This window comes from Mastigoproctus giganteus, chromosome 7 (assembly GCF_048544385.1).
Source record: "Mastigoproctus giganteus isolate SK-2022 chromosome 7, ASM4854438v1, whole genome shotgun sequence".
Classification (NCBI taxonomy): domain Eukaryota; kingdom Metazoa; phylum Arthropoda; class Arachnida; order Uropygi; family Thelyphonidae; genus Mastigoproctus; species Mastigoproctus giganteus.
In genome coordinates, this window is record NC_143581.1 from 190,036,179 (window position 1) to 190,060,731 (window position 24,553).

Below are 24,553 nucleotides of genomic sequence, written 5' to 3' on the forward strand. Positions count from 1 at the left end.
GATACGTTGCTCTGGGGTTGCTGTTTCCCATATGTAGAACTTTACATTTGTCAATGTTAAACTTCATTTGCCACCTCTCAGCCCATCTGCTCAACCTTTCCAGATCCTGTTGCAGCAGCATAGCGTCAGTAGCATCCTTAACAACCCTGCCAACCTTTGTATCGTCTGCAAACTTGGACATTAAGCTTGATATACCATCATCAATATTATTTATAAATACAGAAAACAATAATGGATCCAACACTGAACCCTGAGGGACTCCACTAATAACATTAGTCCACGATGAGCAGTGTCCATTAATTACCACTCTCTGTCTTCTGCCACTCAACCATCCCTTTATCCATAGCAACATTTGCCACCAATGCCACACTGCTCCAATTTGTGCATCAGTCTTCCATGTGCAACAGTATCAAAAGCCTTTCTAAGATCCAAATATATAATATCAAAATTATTCTCTGCATCCAATTCTTTTGTGACTACATCATAGTATCCAATCAAATTGGTCAGGCAAGACCTTCCCTTAACAAAACCATGCTGTGTCTGAGCTATAATTGAATTCTTGTCAAGATGATCTGCAGTGCTTCCATTAATTTTCCTGGAACAGAAGTTAAACTCACAGATCTATAATTACTTGTGTCAGCCTTTGATCCTCCTTTGTGAATTGGGGTTACATTTACACATCTCCGGTCTGTGGGTACCTCCCCTGAGTCCAAGGAAGCTCTCATAATTATGGCTAACGGATTGTTTACTTCCTTTGCTGCCTTATTTAATATAACTAGATAGATGCCATCCACCACAGATGCCTTTCTTGTATTTATCTTTAACAATTTCTCCTCCACTTTACTCTCAATTATTACAAGATCATCCGATACAGAAACTAAAAGACAGTCAGTGTAATGGAAGACAAAAAAATTCCCCAGACTGTCAATCAAACATACTACATTGAAGTTCTGACAAGGCTATGTGAAAAAATTCGAAGGAAGAGATCTGGATTGTGGAAGGATGGTTGGGTGCACCATCGGGTAGGGGGTGCTTCTGTAGCCAGGTGGGCAGGAGCAGCAGTGCGGCACACACTTCTTGATTAGACTGGGGGTCGAGCCCGTGACTACCAAATATGGAGGATGCGGAAAGGTCAGGGAATGACCACCACATATCCCCGGTGCAGTATGGCCTTAGTTGCTAATGCTCCTAAAAACCAAATAACAAACAAAACAACAGCACCATCAGGACAATGCTCCAGCACACAATGTGCTCACTAATTATCGTTTTCTAATCAAAACACAAATCTCTGTGTGAACATGCACCCTACTCACCAAACCTAGCACCTTGCAACTTTTTTTCTCTTTCCCAAAAAAGTGTACTTCAAAGAACCCATTTTCAGTCCATTGAAGACATTTAGAAAAAATGACTGAACTGTTAAAATGGCTTACAGACGAAGACTTCCAGAAATGTTTCTGTGCTTGGTAGAAACATGGAACAGTCTGCAAGCCCAAGGCAATTATTTTGAAGAGAATAACTTGTAAGGCATGAAATATTTCATTATATTTATTTTATTGCAGCAATCTTGTTTTCACCTTGTATGTCATGTCATAATACACTGCTGGACAAAATTAACAGAACACAGAAAACGTGATGTAACTTGTGATGAAGAGGGATGAAAGTTGGTATGGTGGCGTACCATAGAATAACAATGAAATGAGGAGACATTGAGAAACTTCGGACAGGTATAAGGGATATTTATAGGGATTGTATAAGAATTATCAAAAATTCACATTACAGAAGGTGATACAAAATTCTCGAAAATATTGTCACATGACATCAGTATGATCCCCTCCAACGGCTAAACAGGCCTGACAGCAGTGAACCATGCTTGATATAAGGCTGTCTATAAGATTCTATGGCAACAAAACCCATTCTTCAACCAGTGCTGACGTTAGCTCAGCAAGTGACTAAGGAGTTGGCTGTCAGCATGAAATGTGAATCCCAAGGGTGTCCTACACATGTTCAATGAGATTTAAGTCTGGTGATCATGCTGGCCATAGCAGTCATTGGATATCTTCGTTTTCAAGATATTCCTCCACCACTCAAGCTCTGTGTGCAGTGGCATTATTGTTCGTGAAAGAAAGAGAAGAAAAAAAAATTGCTCAACTGTATCCCTAAAAAGTTGCACATAGGGTTCAAGGATGTGTTCTTGGTACCGCTATAAAAATCATGAAGATGGGTGTGGCTGTTGATTGTTATTCTGCCCCACACGAGAACACCCCCTCTACCTTTAGTGTCCTTTTCTCTGATGTTGCAGGAATGGTACTGCATTCCTAGTTTTCTCCAGGTGAAATAACATCCAGAATCTGTTTGTAGGCTAAAATGGGACTGACTCATCAGAGAATAGAACTGTACCCTATTTGCCAAGGGCTCCAAGTCACATTTTCGTAGTACCAATTTTGACAAGCTCTGCAATGGTTTGGGGTTAGTGGTATACAAACCACTGGCTTCCTTGTGTAGAGTCTACTTGAGTTGAGCCTTCTTAACACAGTCCTGTTGGAAACGTTTACACCTGTGGCCACAACAACCTCAAGAGACAGTTGATGACAGGACATCGTAAGACTCCTTCCATCTTGCTGTTAGAGTCAGATAGCGATCTATTCTAGTTGATGTAGGCTACCTTGGCCAGCTCTTCTTTTAATGGTTCTTGTCTCCTGAACCTGCTTCCATGGCACCAAGACAACACTGCATGACATATTAAGCCAAGTTGTCTAACTGGCTGCCATCTCAAAGTATCATCTAAATGATGATGATTTGCCATCTGAGTACTGGAAATCATTATTATCATTTTCATTATCAGCCATATGATGCAAGGAAGCCTGAGGCTTTTGCTGCACTAAGCAAAAAAAAAAAAATTCTGAGTTACCCTGAGAGAGAGAGAGAGAGAGAGAGAGAGAGAGAGAGAGAGAATCACAAAGAAAGAGAAGAATGATGATATCCAGCTCAGGACCCTGGGTGTGCCAAGCCCATACTCACCAGATGTGAGCCCCTGGGATTAAATGTGGCTATCTCACTGAGCAAACCAAAAAACAAGAATGAAGTGATGTGGTCGCAATCTGTGCTTTTATAGGAATGAATAATTTGCATAATGTGTGGCTCTGTAAGGTGGTAGATTGATTCCTATTGGATACTTGGAATTTGCATTCCAGATGCCTGTTATATCAAATACTCACTTTTGGTGACACTGTTCACAATAAAATATTCATGAAAAACACTTTGTTCTGTTAATTTTGTTGAGCAGTTATTGATATGTCTTTATCATTGTGATTCTTATTGTGATGAAATCAAATCACATTTTCTTACCCCTGAAGTTAAAGCTGGTGTTTCTTTATATATATAGGTAGAAAAAGGACATCATATTTTCACCATAATGATGAACTGCATTTTTTGTTTGTTTGTTGTTTTTTTTGTGATACCTCCTGGATAGTATACAAGTGCAATCTCACAGTTTGCATTCCAGTATCTGCATCTGTTACCTCCTGGATAAAATAACTTGAGTGTTTGTTATAGTATAGTAGTAATTTAATAAGAGGAGTTTACCTCAATATAGTACGTGGAACACTTCCGTATGATACCTTCCAGAAATTAAAACGGAAAAAACGAAAAAATCGACAACTTACCGGTACATTAAAGTAAAATATAAATAATTAAATAATCAATTTAACACAATTCAAAATCAATTCAAAACAATTAAAATTCAAATTAACGCAATTAATTGTGTTAATTTGAATTTTAATTGTTTTGTTAATTGTGTTAATTTGAATTTTAATTGTTTTGTTAATTGCGTTAATTCGAATTTTAATTGTTTTGATACGGAAGTGTTCCACGTACTATATTGAGGTAAACTCCTCTTATTAAATTACTAATATCATTATCAACGTAGAACATATTGAGTATTACAACGCTGATTCTTACTATCTAGTTATAGTATAGTGAATATATTGCATTATTCCTCCCATCCCTCGAGCTGAGCAAAGATAATAAACTGTTAAGCGGACTTTTGTCGGTTTTTATGCCATCAACTACGTAATGCTACCAATGTTGTGGTAGCATTACATGTTTTATAGTTTGACTTGCTGTGAGTTGACTTAAGTCTTAATCAAATGTTACAATTGTTTACAGTTGTAAACGTTGTTACAGTTATTCTTATAGGAACCATTTCTGTAGCTGTTTATTATGGGCTGTCATTTCAGTGGTACTGACATCCCATTGATGGGAGGTGGAGCACCCCATCCTGCTTATCTGACAACCCAGTGACATTTAATAGATAGATGATTGCTATGGGAATTTTTATTAAATAAAATAGAGTTCGTAGAATCTTCATGCCTAGGTGTAAAAAAGTTGAACTTATATCCATTTTTTATGTCATAGGTTAAGGAAAAGACATTCCTCTCAGGGTGGCATTGATCTCTCATTTTCGGAGATTATTACCTTGAGTCATCATAGTGTTGCACTACAAATCAATAGCACATCTTGAAAGAAAAGTATTGCCATTTATTTGTAATGAGGTACCCTCACCCCACATGGCTATCTATTTTGATTGTTATTGCCATAGGAGAGGGAAGTCCAGTGTTTAGGTCAGTCATCAGATAATTACAATACCAAACACCAGTGATAATTTAACTGACATGATGAGAAATACTGCTATAATACAGCACTGAAGCAGCTCGTGGTGATAAATTGAAAGAATGAGATTATTCTTTTCCTTAGCCTTCAGCATAAAAAACTGGATGTAAATTAGCTTATTAAATTACATAGACTTGAAGCGTTTCCAATTTGTTTTATTGGACAAAAGTTAAAGAGCAAATTTAAATTTTTAAGTGTTGTTATTCCAATTAACTGAAATAAAAACATGAAAATTTTAATGTATTTTCTTTAAATATGGCAAGCTTGACTTCTACAACATTCTAGTTCAAAGATACCCTCTTTTTAGGGGTTTCTTCAAGCATTCTTGTTTGTTGGCCACATTTATTGCTTTAGCATAAACTCCGGCATGTGTGGCTCACATCCAAATGATAAAGTGCGGACTCATCTGTGATGGATCAAAAGTCTTATAACCATTCTTGTGGTATAAAAGTTGGAGAAATTAAACATTGGCTATTTATAATTGTTTTCTGTTACATTAATCACCAGGAAGATATATGTGCTAAAATTGAATTATCAATTTATTGTGAATTCAATTGAGTGCTTGATGCTATGGTAAAAACAATGAACCTCATTCAGTCTTGAGGTCTTCTTCATGTCACTCATTTCCCATTATCTCATCTCTCTTTAATCATCTTGATTGTGAGAAGTAATTGCAAGTGAGATGATTAAGCAGAGCAAAAACATTCGAAGATATTTCAAAACTGAAAAATGAAATTAGTATTATTTATATAGCTGCAGAAAATGCTTATCTCAGAATCACTGGGTTTAAGTGGCTTATATATCTGTGCCTTGTTTTGGTGGATGTCACAGAATGTCATAAATATGATGAATAAAAAGATCCCAGTTAAAAATAGAATAACATCAGGGAGTAAAATTATGTGACTTCAGACTTCAACTTTGGGAAAGTCAGCTTAAAAAGTTTGATCAAGGTATGTGGTGCATTTGATGTTTTTAACATTGTTATTTGATGTTGAGTAGATAATGATTTTTAATGCGGTGATAAATTAAAATTAATTTTTGCGATGAAACTGAAAAATCGAAAATTTGCAAATTTGAGAAATTGTGCCACAAATTTTTCCAAAATGATGCATGGAAGCAAGCTTATACAGCATATGGTAAAATTAGTATTATTTATAAAACTTTTACCCACTTCATTTGCTTATTCCTTCTAATAATTTGTCCACACCTTTAAATTTATTTATTCTCCCCAGCTACATAACATCAGGTGGAATTTATTCCAATAATCAGCTGCTTCAGTCCTACTGATTTCTATACCTTGCCTTTTTAATATTCAGGGCCATGCTGGAAGAAATTTATAGTACAGTGCTGTTTCATCACAGTTGTACAACTGTTCATCTGTGAATTCATCATCTTGAATAACGTTATGCATTATTCAGAAAATAACGAATTTTGAAAACGAATTCAGAAAATTCCGATTCGCTTACAAGACTAACCTGGGATATCCCATGACAAACCTCCCATCTCCAAAGTCACCTTCAGAAGCTTTAAATGTGTCATCTCCACCAAGTAGCTTATGAAATTTAAGTGCCTGGCTTTCAGAATTACCCCATTTATTGGTATTCCATCACTATTCTTCTGTATATAAGCTTCTTATATAAGCATTGGTCCACATCACTGTGAAAACCAGACTTTTAACAAAGTATCGTTTTCTTTCTTTGGAGACCTATTTCATCTTCTATTGGAGTCTCTGAATGAACATAGTTTTTCTTCCTCTTTCATTCAACCACTGATCATTCCTTCTGGGATTCCACGCTCACAAAATATACTGCATTTTGTTTTGCCATGTTTAACTCTCATAATCTTTAACTTTTCTTCAACTGCATAATTTTTTTTCTTTTGGTGGCCATTACTTCAGTCCTACTGATCTGTATTTATTTCTGATGCCGTAGAATTTACCATGTTTTGAAAAAACTAAATCAAAACGAAACTGTCTAGCCTATCATAATGCCGAAGGGAAGTCGTGATTTCTCCATAAATCACTTGTCAGTTCGTGTAATTTTTTTTTTTTTTTTTTTCTAGTTTAGTTAGCCCTTAACAGTTTTTGCTATCCTAAGTCCTACACGAAGGCGCCTCCATAGCCAGGTGGGAAGGAGCAACAGTGCGTAGCACACGCTTCTTGATTAGACCGGGGTTCGAGCCCGTCACCACCAAATACGGAGGATGCGGAAAGGTCAGGGAATGACCACCGCATATCCCAGAGCAATATGGCCTTAGTTGCTAATGCTCCTAAAAAAAACAAATAACAAATAATAACCTTCTACACGAAGAAAGGATATCATACATGATATCCTTTCTTTACAAAAATTTACTTTGTAACTAATGTAATGCACTTGATGAACAGTAGCTGTATTTCCCTCCAGAGGTAGCTGTTTGTAATTAGCATTCCGCTGATATATTATTTTATTAACCCTTCTGGTAAAATTCCTGTATATCATTGACAAAACTCCATGATCTGTCCTGTCAGCCTGTCTGCACTTTTCAGAAAACATCATGTATGACAGCACAGTTACTCCCAGGTCTTTTCATTCTCTACAATCTTGAGTATGATACAACACATATGTTTTTTTGGGATTATGCTACCCATATGCAGTACATTTCATTTGTCAATGCTAAACTTTAATTGCCAGTTCTTATCTCATTTACCTAAATTTTCTTTATCTTGTTGCAGTAGCATACTCTGATTACTCATTAAGACATTAAGCCTGGTATGCTTTCATTACTGTCATTAAAAAATATTGAAAACAGCAATGGGCGACTTAACTTATAACATTAGTCAAAGAAATGCAGTGCCCATCGATAACGACTGTCTTCTCCCACTCAACCATTTCTTTATCCATAGCAGTAACTTGCCCTTGATGCCACACTGCTCCAGTTTGTATACTTTCCACATAAAAGACAGTAGTCTTTTATGTGGAAAGTATGAAAAGCTTTTCTGAAATAAGTATATGATGTCAGAATTATTTTTTGCATCCAGTTTCTTTGTTTTGTCATAGTATCCAATCATATTGGTCAGACAAGATCATCCCTTAACAAATCCATGTCATGACTACACTATAACTGTATTCCTGTATAGCTGGTCCTGAATTACTTTCTTCACTAGTGACTCCATTATTTTCCCTTCAACAGAAGCCAAGTATAGATCTACAATTATGCACTTCACCCTTTGATCCTTCCACCCCCCCCCCCCCCTTTGTGAATTTGGGATATGTTTGCACATCTTCAATCCATAGGAGCCTCCTCTGAATTCAAGGATGCCCTCATAATTATGGTGCTAAAGGGTTGCTCAACTTCTTTTGATGCTTCTCTTAATATAATTGGATAGATCCCATCTACTTCAGGCAACTTAGCATTAGCACTAGTAGAGGCATATGATGCAAGAAAGATAGCTTATGCAGCATCAGCCAAAAAAAATTTAAAATTAAAAAAAAATGAAAAACCCCTCCGTTCGTTCAAAATACCTGTCCAGCTGAGCCTTAAATTTATTTAGGCTATCAACTTCCACAACAAGGGAAGGAAGTCTGTTCCACCAACCAACTACCCACTGGCTAAAGGCAAATTTCCGCACATCTATCCTACATCTGTCTTTCCTCAATCTGAATTTATGCCCTCTCAGGTGATTATTCTGAGCAAGAGGAAGAATCCCATTGGCATTGAGCATGCTCAAACCATTCAAGGCTTTATACACCTCTATCAGATCACCTCACCGGTGCCTAGTCTCCAGACACTGTAATTTGCAAAACTTAAGCCTTTCTTCGTAAGAGCACCCCTTTGTTCCATTCACTAATCTTGTTGCCCTTCTCTGTACTCTTTCCAGCAGCTCTACATCCTTCTTGAAATGAGGCCTCCAGACCTGTATACAGTACTCAAGGTGTGGCCTGACCATTGCCTTATACAAGGGAATAATCACCTCCTTATCCCTGCTAGAAAAATTCCTATATATCATTGACAATACACCATGAGCTACTCTTGCAGCCCATCTGTACTGCTCAGAGAACTTCATATTTGCCTGCACAACCACCCCTAGGTCCCTTTCATTCTCTACCACTGTCAGTGTAGTACCACAGAGTTGATACGTTGCTCTGGGGTTGCTGTTTCCCATGTGTAGTACTTTACATTTGTCAATGTTAAACTTCATTTGCCACCTCTCAGCCCATCTGCTCAACCTTTCCAGATCCTGTTGCAGCAGCATAGTGTCAGTAGTGTCCTTGACAACCTTGTCTACCTTTGTATCATCTGCAAACTTCGACATTAAGCTTGATATACCCTCATCAATATCATTTATGAATACAGAAAACAATAATGGACCCAACACCGAGCCCTGAGGGACTCCACTAATAACATTGGTCCACGACGAGCAGTGTCCATTGATTACCACTCTCTGTCTTCTCCCCCTCAGCCACCCCTTTATCCACAGCAGCAATTTGCCTCCAGTGCCACACTGCTCCAATTTGTGCAGCAGTCTTCCATGTGCAACAGTATCAAAAGCCTTTCTAAGATCCAAATATATAATATCAAAGTTATTCCCTGCATCCAGTTCTTTTGTGACTGCATCATAGTATCCAATCAAATTGGTCAGGCAACACTTCCCCTTAACAAAACCATGCTGTGTCTGAGCTGTAACTGAAGTCTTGTCTAGATGATCCTGCAGTGCTTCTTTAACCAGTGCCTCCATTAATTTTCCTGGAACAGAAGTTAAACTCACAGGTCTATAATTACTTGTGTCAGCCTTTGATCCTCCTTTGTGAATTGGGGTCATATTTGCACATCTCCAGTCTATGGGTACCTCCCCTGAGTCCAAGGAAGCTCTTATAATTATGGCTAAGGGTTTGCTTACTTCCTTTGCTGCCTGCTTTAATATAACTGTATAGATCCCATCCACCCCAGGTGCCTTTCTTGTGTTTATCTTCAACAATTTCTCCTCCACTTTACTCTCAGTTATTACAAGATTATCTAGCTTACTGCCACAGTTGCATACACCTCTGGAATTCCCCTCACTGAATAACTCCACATGTGTGAATGTCGATGCAAAATATTGATTTAGTTTGTTAGCTACCTGAGCAGGATCATCAACAGTTGAACCATCGATATCAAGTGGACCAATCTGATTCATCCCCTTCCTTCTAGAGTTTACATAAGTAAAGAACTCTTTGCTGTTTTTCTTTGCATCCTTTGCCAAAGTTTTCTCGTAATCTGCCTTCGCCTGCCTAACCTCCTTTGTAACTTGGGTACAGATTAGCTTATATCTATCATAGGCTTCTGTGTCACATGTTAATTTATATGTATTCCATGCATTTTTCTTCTCTGCCATATGTCTCATTAGTTCATCTGACATCCATTTAGGCCTAAACCTTGAACAATATTTCTTAGTTGGTGTGTAACGCCTAGTAACTTCCAAGATAAGTTCTTTGAATGCGTCCCATTTTGAATTTGATGTTGGTAACATCATCAGTTGGTCCCACTGTATAGAATTTAAATGCTGTCTCAGACCATCATAGTCGCTTTTACGAAAGCAAAAACCCTTCCCTTTACCCCTGATGGTAGTTACCTCTTTGAGTAAATCCCACTTCAGCACACTGTGATAACTGCCACATAGTGGTTCCTCTATCTGCAGATTCTTAATGCATGAAGAATCACTACTGATAATCAGCTCAAGAGTATTACTCCCTCTAGTTGCCTCCCGAACATGCTGATGTAGAAAACAATCATGCAATAAATCCACAAAAGCCTTGCTAGTGTGTGAGTGACCAACCCACAAATTCCAGTCAATATCTGGGAAATTATAATCTCCCATTATAAGACTCTCTTATTTACTGGCCCACTCTATTTCCATGTACAGTTTCTTATTATACTCATCAGAGTCATTAGGCCTATAGCACACTCCTACTCTCAATTTTGATCTCCCAATGCTTATGTCACACCAAACTGACTCGACACTGCACTGTCCAGCGATGTCGACTGGCTTCACTTCCTTGGATTTTATGTGTTTCTTAACTAATAGCATAACCCCCTCCTCCCTTCCTATCCTGTCTATCCTTTCTGTAGACGTTGTACTCCCCAAATTCCAGTTCTGCATTCCTTATATTTGTGTGACACCACGTCTCTGATATCCCAACAACATCTGCTTTTGATGTTTTGAGCAATACCTCAAATTTATCAAATTTATTTACCAAACTCCTAGCATTGTTGTACACGCAAGTATACATTTGTTGTTGTTGTTGTTATTTGGTTTTTAGGAGCATTAGCAACTAAGGCCATATTGCTCCGGGATATGCGGTGGTCATTCCCTGAATGACCTTTCCGCATCCTCCGTATTTGGTGGTGACGGGCTCGAACCCCGGTCTAATCAAGAAGCGTGTGCTACGCACTGCTGCTCCTTCCCACCTGGCTACGGAGGCGCCTGCAAGTATACATGCACCTGTTCCTATTCTTAGCTACCCTAACACAACCCATGTGTTTACTTGTGCCGCAATGACTCCCAGCAGTCTCTGAAATATCCTGCATCTTGTTTTCCAGGCTGCTGTTCATTCCAATAGAAGCAGTGCAAGAATCACTTTCACCTCTGCCAGTGGCTGCAGTTAATCTTTTAGTTCTTGTATCCCCCCCAAGCTAGAAGTTTTCTGACCCACCTAACACTGCCTTGATAGCATCAGCAAATATTCTTGCACCCTTTCTATTTAAGTGTATCCCATCCCTGTAGAAGCAGTCTCTCCTGTTAACAAGTACAGACCGGGCTGAAAAAAATTCTACCCCTTGAGCCTTGCACAATCTTTCCAGGGCCGAATTGATCGACAAGGCTCTCATCATATACTCCCTCCTATCGTATCTGGGCAGAATTGCAACTTATCGATATTTAGCTTCAGCAGCCTCCCTTCTGCCTTCTTATCACAAAATCATTTAGCCCCTTGATAGAATTTGTTTTCTCTTTAAGTTTTACAGAAATATTCCTATGGCACTTTTAAAAGTGGTATAAGAATATGAAGAGCATTTAACTCCAACTTGGAGTAGCTTCAGTGCTTCATTATATCTAGTGAATAGGATGAAACTTCAGTTCCTCCACTCAGGCATTAAGGCAGTGGTTTTCGACCTTTTTTTAATAATGGCGCCTCTTAGATTTGATTCTCTCTGTGTAATAAAAAAAATATGATAGTTATTATAATAAAATAACTATAAACAAAATTACAATTCATAATAATAAACGGCGCCTCCGTAGCCAGGTGGGAAGGAGCAGCAGTGCGTAGCACACGCTTCTTGATTAGACCCGGGTTCGAGCCCGTCACCACTGAATACAGAGGATGCGGAAAGGTCAGGGAATGACCACTGCATATCCCGTAGCAATATGGCCTTAGTTGCTAATGCTCCTAAAAACTAAATAACAATTCATAATACAAATTATATATACTTATATAATAATTTTATTCTTTATATAGAGGTACTAAATAAACATCAATTAAAAAGATAATTTTTTTTAATTTTGTGGTAATTTACGGTACAATGGATATCGTACACCTTTTTATAATGAAATATATAAATTAAAAAAAAAAAAAAAAAGTTTAAAAGTAACTTAAACCCAAATTAAGTAGCACCCCTGGAATGTTGTTGCGGTACCCTAAGGTGCTGTGGCACCCCGGTTGAAAACCACTGCATTAAGGGGTCAAAAGAGATTTTTCTTCTGAATATATTTTTAGTGTACTTAACATATTATTTGGTTAACTTTTTTTTTTTTATTGTATTTGGTAAACATGTTTAATAATATTAATCTTCTTTTTCCAGGATTGTAAGCAAGACAGAATGGACACTTATTCATATCCAACGTGGCCTTTTATTGTCAGTTATGATGATTGTTTTTCTTCTAAACGCAAAAAGAGGTCCAGAAAGAGTATGTATGATCAATTCATTTTATTATTGGGACGTGGACACACAAGCCAACAGAAACTTAAAATTTTTAAAAATAGAAGAACCCAGCAAGTAAATTCCTATATCCTTATTATTAACATGGGTTATTTAACTGTATCAGGAGAGGCATTTAAAAAAAATTCAGAAATGCAAATTTAGCTGCTATTATGGAACTTAACTTCTTTTGTAATACTTAAGGTTTATAAAATTTACCATCCATGTCAGGAAATTGATTCATATTATCACAGCTTATGCAAACACCAATGGACACACACACACACACACACACACACATACACACACTGCTTCAGTGTGTTCAATTTATTACAGACACATTTGTCTGCTAAAAGTGAGACAGGTGAACTTCTAAGTCTCAGTTTTCAAGAACATTTTGAAATGAATTTCATTGTGAATTAGAATTTTAAAGAAATGCACTTTAAAGATTTGCAAATATCTTTTATTTGTGAAGGGGGCACAAAGAGTGAAGTGAATAATTAATTACTTGTGTTGCAGGGGAAGTAATAGAGTCAGTGGTTAAAGAAGTAATGCAAGGATCATTTTGACAGGAATGCAGTTATATGGCAAACATGGCATTAATTTGTTAAGAGGGGATCTTGTTTGATAATCTGATTAACTATTATGAAGTAGTTGCAAAGGAACTAAATGCAAAAAATAATTGTAACATATTATACTTGGATTTCAGTAACGCTTTTGATACTGTGTCATATGAAAGACTGCTGTACAAATTGGAGGAGTGTGGCATTAGGAGCAGCTTACTGCTATGGATAAAGGGATGGTTGAGCAGGGGAAGACAAAGAATGGACACTGCTGTACTTGGATTAATGTGGGGTTTTCCAGGTTTCAATGCAGACCCATTGTTATTTTCAGTATTTATTAATGATAGTGATGAAGGCACATCATGCTTAATGTCTAAGTTTGCATATCACACAATGGTTGGCAGGTTGTTAATGATGACAGTAATCAGGATAATTACTGCAACACGATCTAGAAAAATTAGGTAGATGGACTGAGAAGTGGCAATTGAAGTTTAGCATTGACATATGCGGGATACTACATATGGGCAGCAGTGATTCCAAAATAACATAAAAACTGCGTGGTACCATACTGAGGTAGTAAAAAACGAAAAGACCTTAGAGGTAATTGTGCAGTCAGACAAATTTCTCCGAACCATGCAGACAGATTGCCTGAAGTTTTGTCAATGATATACAGGAATTTTGTCAGCATGGATAAGGAGGTGTTTTTATCCCATTGTATAAACTGTTGGTTAGTTCCCATCATGAGTATTGCATATAGATTTGGAAGCCTCATTTTAGGAAGATTATGTATCTGTTGGAATGTGCACAGAGAAGGCCAATAAGATTAATGAGGGGAAGGTTTTAAGGAAGGATTGGACAATTTATTAGAGGGCATGTGTAGAAGTGGTTATTTATTTATTTATTATTTTTTTTTTTTGCTGATGCTGTATAAGTTTACTTCCTTGTATTGTTTGCCACTGCTAATACCAATTTCACGATTCTGCTTCTAGTAACTGCAGCGCTGCTTGGCTGTGTAAATGTTATGGCTTAGTTATGGTGCCTAGTTCTAGCAAGTGTTCTTGGAGCGTGTATGTGATGTTCAGTTGTGTTATTCAGTTGTCTTTGTTTAACTCTGCTTTTGCCAAAAAGATGTCAGCTAAACTTTCAAATGAGGGATATGCTGATTTTCATTTAATTTATCATTTTTGTAATAGTAATGTGAGAACTGCTGTTGAGGAATACTGACAGCAATTTCCTGATCGTTTTACCCTAATTAAGTTTTTATTGATACTAAACAATGTCTGTGGGAAATAGGATCATTTAGCGTTACTTTTGAATGTAACACTAAACATGAATTCAAAATAACATGATTCAAGCAATACATTGCAGTTCTAGAACAAGTACTTAGTAAATTCACACACTTCAAGTTTTTAAAACAGCTGTTTGAAAGGCTCTAAGTAAAGACTGTTTATATCTGTACCATTTGCAACCAGTACAGTGCCTCGAAGAGGTAGATTGAGCTGTGAGTGAACTTTTCTTGTTAGGTGCTTACTAATCCTGATGTGTGTAAGTGCACTTCGTTCACTGATGAAGTGAAGTTTTCTTCATATGGAGTGATTATACTTGAAATGAGCATGGATGATTAACCTCATTTAACAGTTGCAATCAATTTCCAGTGCAAGAATTCAGTATGCATATGGTTTGATATTGTTGGGAACCTATTAATTGGGTTATATATATGCCTGGTTACCATCTCAGTGAAACACCTTAATTTCTTGGAAAGTGACTTAACTAGCTTTTTTGGAGGATGTTCCCTTATTATTTCATGATTGATCATTTGTGTGAAGATTCTGTCTCTAACTTTTACAGTTGTTTAGTAGAATCTTCGATAATGACTATTACTCTGCTAGATGTTGTCATTCTGTTAAGTTTCCCGAAGCCAGGGAAGTACCATACTGATCCAACAAATTACCATCCTATTGCACAAGAAAATATTGGAAAAAATAATCAGTACCAGACTAACATGGTTAGAGACAAAATATTTTAAGTCAGAATCAGTTAACTCTCAACCTCGTGGTCGAAACTGAAGCAAACATTTGAAAAGCATTTCTGAGGAACAAATGTAATGGTAATGTGTCATAATATTGAAAATGCTTCTGACATGGCCTGGCACTATGAGATTCTTCAAGATCTGTACAGATCTGGCCTTTGAGGTCACCTTCCAAAATTTATCTGGAAATTTTTGAGCAATTGATCTTTTCAGATATGCTTTCATTCTGTTCTCTCACAAACATATGCACAAGAAGAGGGAGTTCCTCAGGGCTCTGTGCTTACTGCTGCACTGTATATCATCAGGATCAATTCAATAACTAAATGTATTCCTAACACACTTGAAACATACCTTGTATGCTAATGATTTTGCCATCTCGTGCCATTCTCAAAACGTGTGTCTAATTGGAAGACAGCTTCAAGGCACCATTAATGGGCTTGTTTTTTGTGCAAAATATAATGGCTCTCAACTCTCACAGCAAAAACAACTGCTATCCATATTTTCCATAAATATAATTTACATCAATCTAGATTTATAACTCAATTCCCATCCAGTTACTTTTCAACACAGCATTAGATTTCTTGGTTTAATACTGAATAAAAAACTGAATTTTTTGGAACATATTAAGCATGTCTGTACAGTCTGTCTAAATAAATTAAATCTCAAAGTAATTTCTACCAATTTGTGGGTTGTAGATTGTTACATTTTGCTACTTCTGTACCATTCATTTATTAGATCTCAGCTGGACTATGGGTCTCCCGTATGTGTCAGCCAGACAAAGCATATTAATGCGACTTGACCCAGTTTATCGCAGTGCTTTACAAATTGCACTGGGAGCTCTTTGTATAGTGCCAGTTCAGAGTCTTTATATAAAAGTACATGAACCTCTCCTACACTTTTGCTTATATGTCTTGCTATTAAACTATGCAGCTCAAGTTAGAAGTTTCCCACATCATCACATATGGCATTAGGTTACAAAGTTTAATGTGTATAGGAGCTAAATGTAAACATTATTCCAGGTGTTATTATTAGCAGTTGACTAATTCAGTCGTAGTGAGAAGAAAGCTGAAAAATGTCTTTGCTCTTTCCAATCCAGATTAACTCGATCCTGAGTCAAAGAGGTTGTTGGAAAAGCATACAGTGAAAATATTGAGTATTATTTAACTTTGGTATAAGCCATGTATGGGCTGCAGCACAGAGAGTGGATTACCAAAGGATTTTCAAATGGAATAGGCACTGGCCAAAGCAAATTTGATTTGCTCTGGCCAGTGCCTATTCTTGATATGCATTGTGCTGCACAAACATGATACACAGTGATTTCCAGGAATACATTAATTACAAAACTCAAGGAATGCCTTTTGGAGGGGAAAACAAAAAATCCCTTTTTATGTAATAATGGCATGGGAAAGTATACTTCTTTCTTATAAATGCAAAGTTAAAATTCACAGTTAACAATTAACATCTTTTTTAAAAGAACTATAGTATTGAATGTTGATACATTTTATTCTGATTAAGCTTTGTTACTTTGTGGCATCAAAGGGAGATAAGCTTTGTCTGTGTTTGCAATTAAACACAAACAACCCACTGAAGCATAAAGTTAAGAGTATTACCTTGTAAAAAAAGAGTCGTAAGCATAATGTAGTTACCATACTTCTTTAGGATGCTCATGGAACCCAAAATTTACAGAATGCTGATCATGACATCTAATTGTTGATGCATACATATATGTGAAGCTCTGATTATGTGGCCGAGTGATTCCTTATTTTCTGTTTATATGCTGTACTGTAAATGTCTTGTTTGGAAGCTTGGGGTTGTTATGGGAAATTGACAATTTTGTAATTTTATTTTAAAATACAGCATTATTTTAAAAAAAAATGACGGTACATATAGTAACATGTATTTGCCATTTAAAGTGTTTAATCCATTTTGTCCACTGATGGCAGAATAGTAAAACTAAAGCAAAAAAAAAACAGATGCAAAATGGAATAAAAACGCTTCCTTAATAGTCTTGTCTTTAATCATTGTTTACTGTGTATTCATATTAAAAACATTGGGAAAAATCCTGCTGAATTTTATTTTCAGTTATAATGCTGGTGTTAAAAGTTGTCCTCTGACACCCATATTTATTTTTAACCCTTAAATTTTTATTTTATTTTGGAAATAATATTGCTTTAATGTTTGGCTTCAATGTAAAAATAGTGGAAAATTGTTTAAAATATTTATATACATATTTTTAAAATTTTTTCCAAATTCCATGGAAAAAATTTACTCCAGGCATTGTATATATATATACTGTCCAGAAACTCACTAAAGATAGGGTTAAAGGGCAAACAATTCCTTTCCTGGACGGTTAGCTTATTGAATTCAAACATTTTACTCCTGCATTTTATCAGCATAAAATGCAGGAGTAAAAATGCTATTTTGAATCTTGCATTTTTGAGGCGGAAGGCATGACTTTGAATGTTGTTCACATGTTGAAAACTATTCATCGTAATCAGAAAAATTAGCAAATTTTTCTTTTAGTTTTAGATGACTTATTTTTTCAAGTAGCTGTGGTCTTAAATATTACCAGAAACAATTTTTCCTGTATTGCGAAGTTAATGCCATTAAAATAATCTTAAGATCACTGGAAAATAATATTTAACTTAATCAAGTGTGAAATTAAAAAAAAATTTAATAATTTAAAAAATTTATTGACAATATTGAAAACATAAAAGACTTAAAATTGTCCTTTTACACATTATTGTTAAGAGTAGATTACTTATTTTTATTTGAGCTGACAATTTTGGTGATAAGAGTTTTGAAAGATTGGGATAGCAACCTCTCTATAATATATTGGTTCTTCTAACTTATCACATTAACCCTTTGCAGTCTAGCATGAAAATAAAAAAATGAATATTGAATATGAGATCTTCGGACATTATTTATTTTCGAGTTTACATGAGTTATTATGCAAAAGTGATTGATGAAACATTTAAAAAAAAAACGTCTCGGACATTTTAAATATTTGTTATTTATATGATTGTAGTGTGTGGTATTTGGTGAAGTGTTCACCAGGATACAATCATGGTTTTCTTCAGTGGCTCACATTTCCAAACTGTTTGTTTTCTTCTGTCACGACATACTGCACAGTCTTTCTTATATGAATTTTCTTGTTTGTCTCACAAACAAAATTCAAATAAATGAACTAACACCTTCAGTTTTCATTTATTGCAACTGAAATCCAATTGCACAATATGGAAAGGTCAGAAAGTAACTTATTTGAAAGAGTTTCGTTGGCATAATTATTTCTTTCACTCAAGATTTTTTCAAATAGAGAATCAGTAAAAAAAAGCTGAAAATATTCAAATTGAATTTTTGGAATACTTGAATTACTCAAACAAAATCTCTGTGGTTTGAAATGATAAAGGGAAAATGTTTAAATGAAACATTCCAATTTTCCACACCAGCATTCCATCCTAAGACAAAACAGAAAGGAAGAAACCATTCTAGCCAGATTACGCATTGGTCATACTTTCCTCACTCATAGTTATCTACTAACAAACAGTGACCCTCCACAATGCAGTAATTGTTTATGCCCATTAACAGTAAAGCATATCATCATAGAATGTCCACAATATCAAAAAGAACGGAAAACAGCTTTTTCCTCTAATTTTCATAATTGCAATCAGTTACCACTACGTTGTGACCTAGGAGATCAAGAGAACATGGATGACATTTTTCTTTTCCTAAAATTGATAAATAGATATCACCTTATCTGAACTCCTATCACCTGTAAGAAAATATCAGACAGTAATTAGTGCATTATAGCTTAAGTTGCTGATGCACCAGCAAATCTAACAACAACAACGCCAGCATTGGTTGACAGGTTGTCATCAATTTCTTTACCACTGCTACAAGGTATATCGTCAGGATTGAAAGTAACATCATCCTCACTATTCAAATTTTGAATCAGAAAGTTCTAACAATTTCTCAATTTCTTTATCAGAAAGGCCTTTACAAGATGTTGATGCTGTGACTAAACAGTTTGTTTCTGACAGAGACTAAATACACAGTGAATAATAAAAATGAAGAAAAATTGTAGCCATTGGCTGTTAACAATTGAATGTAAACATTCAGTTAGTTCCTCAAATTGCTTATATGAAGTATAAATAGAAGGCAGTTCAATAATTACATCAGAAGAACCAGAAAATAAGCTATATAATTGGTAAAACAGAAAAGTGCATCTGATGTGATATTGGACTTGCAAAGGGTTAAATGTAGTTGTTATGGTCTTTAAAATGTGTGGCCATATGAAAATGTATCATTGCAATAATTTTATCTAAAAAAAATTGACAAAGTTCTAACAATTTCTCAATTTCTTCATCAGAAAGGCCTTTACAAGATGTTGATGCTGTGACTAAACAATTTCTTTCTGACAGTGAGTAAATACAGATAACCCTCATATAATACAGTAGTTTGGTTCCTACAAAATCTCTTGTAATGTGAAACTGTGTTATATGGGACCAGTGGTGGATTTAGCACATGAGAGGCCCCAGGCACAATTCAATTTTGTGGCCCCCCCTCTAAATATTTTCGGTACCACTAAAGTGTGCATTCTACGTGCACGTTTTTACTATAGCACGCGTTCTTGATTTGGTGTTGCGGTTTTAATCATTTTGGTTGCGCAATTCTTTCATACATATTTTAACTAATGCTTAAATGAAAAAATGGCACAACTAAGCATTAAATGATAATACGTATTCTACTTCAGATTCACTTAGTTTGCATAGATATTTCATATAATATGTAGGGATATTCGCATAAGAGTTTACTAACTTCTCATATTAAATTATAGTTTTATTCAGTAACAGTAATAAAGATGAGTGTAAAAATTAAAAATGAAATAATTTTAATTTTTTTCCAAGACCTGAGATTTGAGGCCCCCTCTATTTAAGAGGCCCCAGGCGCGCGCCTCGTGCGCCTGTGCAGAAATCCGCCACTGTATGGGACCAAGAACCAGTAGAAAAGGGGGGTTACATTCCAAAAGCTAATAAAAATATGCCATTTTTTTTTTATACATATAACTATCATAAACTTAATTTTTATAGTAGTAATAACTGAAGAAACATCTTACCTTACAAACTGTGTTACTTATATGTGAGATAATGTACGTTCATTTAATTTTCTTCCTCTTCATCGCTGCTAAGCATTTTTTTTTTTTTTGGTTGTAAAATTTAAAACAGCAGAAAAGATAAGCAATTAAGAACAAAGAACATGGCACGTACAAGTGAGATACAGAGTAATGAGTTTCTGAAAATTTATTAATGTTTTTTATATGATTGAATATTTCATGGAAGGGGAAACATTTCACCGTAATAACGAGAAAACCCACAGAATTCCAGCTACCAGTACTATAGCAAATGCAAGAAGACAGAGTTTATAATTGATTGCACTAACAGAAAAGACCAATAAACTAGAAATTGCAAATTGTTTTTATTGTAGTGACCTCCAGAAATGTGCTTTAGAAAAATATCACGAAGGCGATAGCAACTAGCAAGTCAACAGCAGGGATTCATAAAAAGGAATGGAAATGTTGAAAATTACATCTAACATAATAGCAGAGTTTTTCCAGCACAAAAGCTCAAAAATACAGTGTTATGCGAGATTTCCAGCAATTCTCAAACCAGTTTAGAGTGAAACCTTGTTGTAGAAGTACCGTGTTGTGCGAGGATGGCTGAAATTTATCAATCGTGTCAGAGTGAAAGCATGTTGTAGAAGTACCATGTTATACGGGGGCTGCCTGTACACGGTGAACAATAAAAATAAAGAAAAACTATAGCCATTGGCTGTTAACATTTAAATGTAAACATTCAGTTAGTTCCTCAAATTGTTTTTATGAAGTATAAATAGAAGGCAGTTCAATAATTACATCAGAAGAACCAGAAAATAAGCTATATAATTGGTAAAACAGAAGAGTGCATCTGATGTGATATTGGATTGCAAAGGGTTAAATATAGTTATGGTCTTTAAAATGTGTGGCCATATAAAAATGTATCATTGCAATAATTTTTATCTAAAAAAGATTAAAAAAAATTGACTGTGTGATATTGAATTTTTTTATTGTGGTGTTATAGTTTGAAAATTATAATTTAATTTTACTATTAAACTTGTTATTTTTAATTTTACAGGAAAAAAATGTGTGAAACCAAGTTCAAATAATTGCAATAGTGACATTTCGGAAACTAAGAAGACCGATGAGGATGACATTGAAGTTGTATACGAAGCACTCTCATCCAAAACCAAAACTAAAAGATTAAATTCTATTAAAAAGAAAATGTGGCTTACTGAGAAACAGTTAAAAAAGAAAGAGCTCAAAAAAAAGCTGAACCGTAAAAGGAAATTAAAACAGAAAAAAAAGAATCAAAAGACCAATTTAGATAAAAATGTTTCTCAATTTTTCAACCCCAAAAAGAGTAAATGCAAAGGTAATCAGCTATATAAGTGGAGGAAGCTAAATCCTATAACACGAAGTTGAAAAATGCAGCAAACAGCTCTTAAGTTTTCAAGGTAAGAATTTTATAATTAATCTGTTTACATGAATTACATATGTGGAAGGGAAATATTTTAAAGTTTTGGGCCTTACTATAGAAAGAATGAAACTATCTGATAACGATTCATATTGCTAAACTTGTATTATGAATTTTATAGGAAAGGATAATAATATGACCCCAAGTTTTAAATAATTGCTATTGTGATATTTTTTAAACCAAGAAGACTGATGAAATAGGAATTGCATCTAAATGAGTTGACAATCCTTTTGAAAAGAAAATGTTACTGTTTGCAGAAAAACAGTTAATAAAAAAAGAAAGCCAAACTGTAAAAGGAAAATAAAATATAGTCAACATCTAATTCAGTCATCTAAGTTAGCATTTATTCCTCAAGGAACTCATACTTGATGCAGTTCTCTCTCTCTTTCATCTAAGCTGCTTACATAGAACCATTGTCTTGGTTCTCTCAGCACTCATTGACTGCATGAATATGCAGTCAAGTCATCCTAAAGCATCATCTTTTCAAATGTGTTTTTCAGTTTAGGAAACTGGTAGTAATCTGAAGAATAGGGTAGGTGTGCAGTTCATAACCTAAATCAATGACCATCTCTCTATGATTACCTGAATTTTTGAATAGAAACATTATGCAGGAAGAGGAGCCCTCTGAAGAGGTTCCCACAATGTCTAGCCTTTAATTAGCATTGCTTCCCCTATTTGTCTATCTTGGGGACTTTTGCTGTTACACCCACCTGTCCATAACTTTTATTGGCAGGAGATTTGTTTCCACTGTTCATTTTATTTTAGCAGTTAGTGATTTTTTTTTTTTCACTCATGGCATAACAGGATACCTAGCTTTTAGCATTTGTTTCTGTATTCTAGGCCTTGTTAAAAAAAATATCCAAACAGTGTGTGGCTTTTTGTTTTTAATTGGAGTTGGCTTTTCCTCTGTATGTGTTAACAGCCCACTGGGCTCAGCAGTAACAGCTGATATGTAATTGAAATGTCAAATTTTTCTGATGGCATTAAGAGGATACATTTTTTTTTTTTTTTTCAAAAGTTAGGTTGTCTTATTCACTTGGTAACAGACTGACACTGCTAATTGTAATCACTTTGCCAAAGCTGACAGAGTGCAGTGGGCTGTAAAAATTTTCCATGAAATGAAGCAGTAACATGCAGAAGTGCCTGACTTATTTTACATAAAACAGCTCCAATCAAAATAAAAAAAAGTCACACAGTCAAAAAATGCAAAAAAAAAAAAAAAAAAAATCACACATGTCAAACAAACACCCCCACATAGAGGAACAGAACCTAAAAGCTAGTTATCCTTTATGCCTTTGAATTTACTGCATCAGTTTGCTGTTACTGTTGAGTGCAGTGGACTGCGGCAATGTCCTGTGTGTTTAATTATGGCATACAAATGTTAAAGAATGTTTTTTCTTCATCATTATCGATGAAGTGCACACTCGTTGATGGTTCGTCATTCATTACTGGTTTGGAACTCGTCAGTTTGTTGGAGGCACAAGGAGTCGTCATCTTCTTCAGAAATGCTTCAAGTGTCACTCTTCTCTTTTATTTATAAATTTCAGTGTTCTCTTTTCTTTATAAATTTCACAATAGCGTGTATAAGCATTTTTTTTTAATCTATAGCAACTATTTTAGTGTGCTCGAAATTTGATTCTTGTGGTTTGAAAAATCTCAGTTGCTTTTTCTGTGTGTTGAAAAGCTTTGCTGGTTCATTAAATCCTTCAAAATTCTAGAAGCCTCATTTTAGGAAAAATGTGAATCTGTTGTAACGGGTGCAGAGAAGATAAACAAGATTGGTGAGGAGAGAAAAATGATGCCCTTGCCAACAAAGGCTTCAGTTTTGGAAATTGTATTGTTTTAAGACTAGATATCTGCGAAAAGATCTGATTAAGGTGTTTAAGTCCTTGGATGGATTGAGTAAGCTCAGTGCTGATGGAATTTCTTCGTCTCGCTCAGAATACACACATGGGATGGCCTTTCAAATTTATTCCCCTTAATAAGCTGGATAAATTTGAAATAAGACAAGACAGTGAAAATGAAGAGCAACACAACCACTCTTTGTAATGTCAGCATGTTAACTGCTTTATGATATGAGTCAATGAGATGCTCTCATCTTCCTGAACAAACTAGTACGTAGTACTGTGTTGTATAGCTACGTGTGTGGTTTGAAATGCCATATTTATAAATGTTTAGCATTGATTGATTGCAATCAATGTTTATATTTTCAATTTTGTTGATACTTGATTTTATAACTCATAAAGCGGGAACTAGAAAAAAGACTTGATGAGAATCAACCGAAAGAGCAAGCTGGCTTTAGGACAGGATCCTCGACTATAGATCGCCTTCACGTAATATTGCAGCTAATGTAGAAAGCAAATGAATATAAAACACCATTATGCCTGGCAGTTGTGGATTATGAAAAGGCATTTGACTCCATACAGCATAAAGCAATGTTTCAGGCACTGGAAAGACAAGGTATAGATACCCCATACATTATGATTTTGAAGAAAATATATGAGAACGCTACCTCCTTTATTAGACTAGACAAAGACGGTAGGAAATTTAAAATTGAGAAAGGAGTTCGACAAGGTGACACAATATTTCCGAAGTTTTCAAATTAGACTGGTTGCACAAAGGAGCCAATGTGAATGGAGAGTACCTAAACCATTTATGATTTGCAGATGACATTGTGGTCATAAGCCACGATCTTAAAGAATTAAAGGAAAATCTTAGTTATGCACAGTTAGTAAGGATTTTGGACTAAAGATGAATATGGCTAAAACAAAAGTAATGATGAACAAATATGCCAC

At 35.5% G+C, this 24,553-nt stretch overlaps 1 protein-coding gene across 1 annotated transcript in view; it reads left to right on the forward strand.

The window, feature by feature from the left end:
- Positions 1-24,553, forward strand: part of LOC150083486 (zinc finger CCHC domain-containing protein 7-like) — a 98,307-nt gene that overhangs the window by 72,084 nt on the left and 1,670 nt on the right. Inside the window, exons 7-8 of the mRNA XM_090377314.1 lie at positions 12,481-12,586; positions 21,360-21,738. Coding sequence (XP_090233440.1) covers positions 12,481-12,586; positions 21,360-21,706 — 453 coding nt within the window. The 3' untranslated portion in view covers positions 21,707-21,738. The remainder of the gene's footprint in view (positions 1-12,480; positions 12,587-21,359; positions 21,739-24,553) is intronic.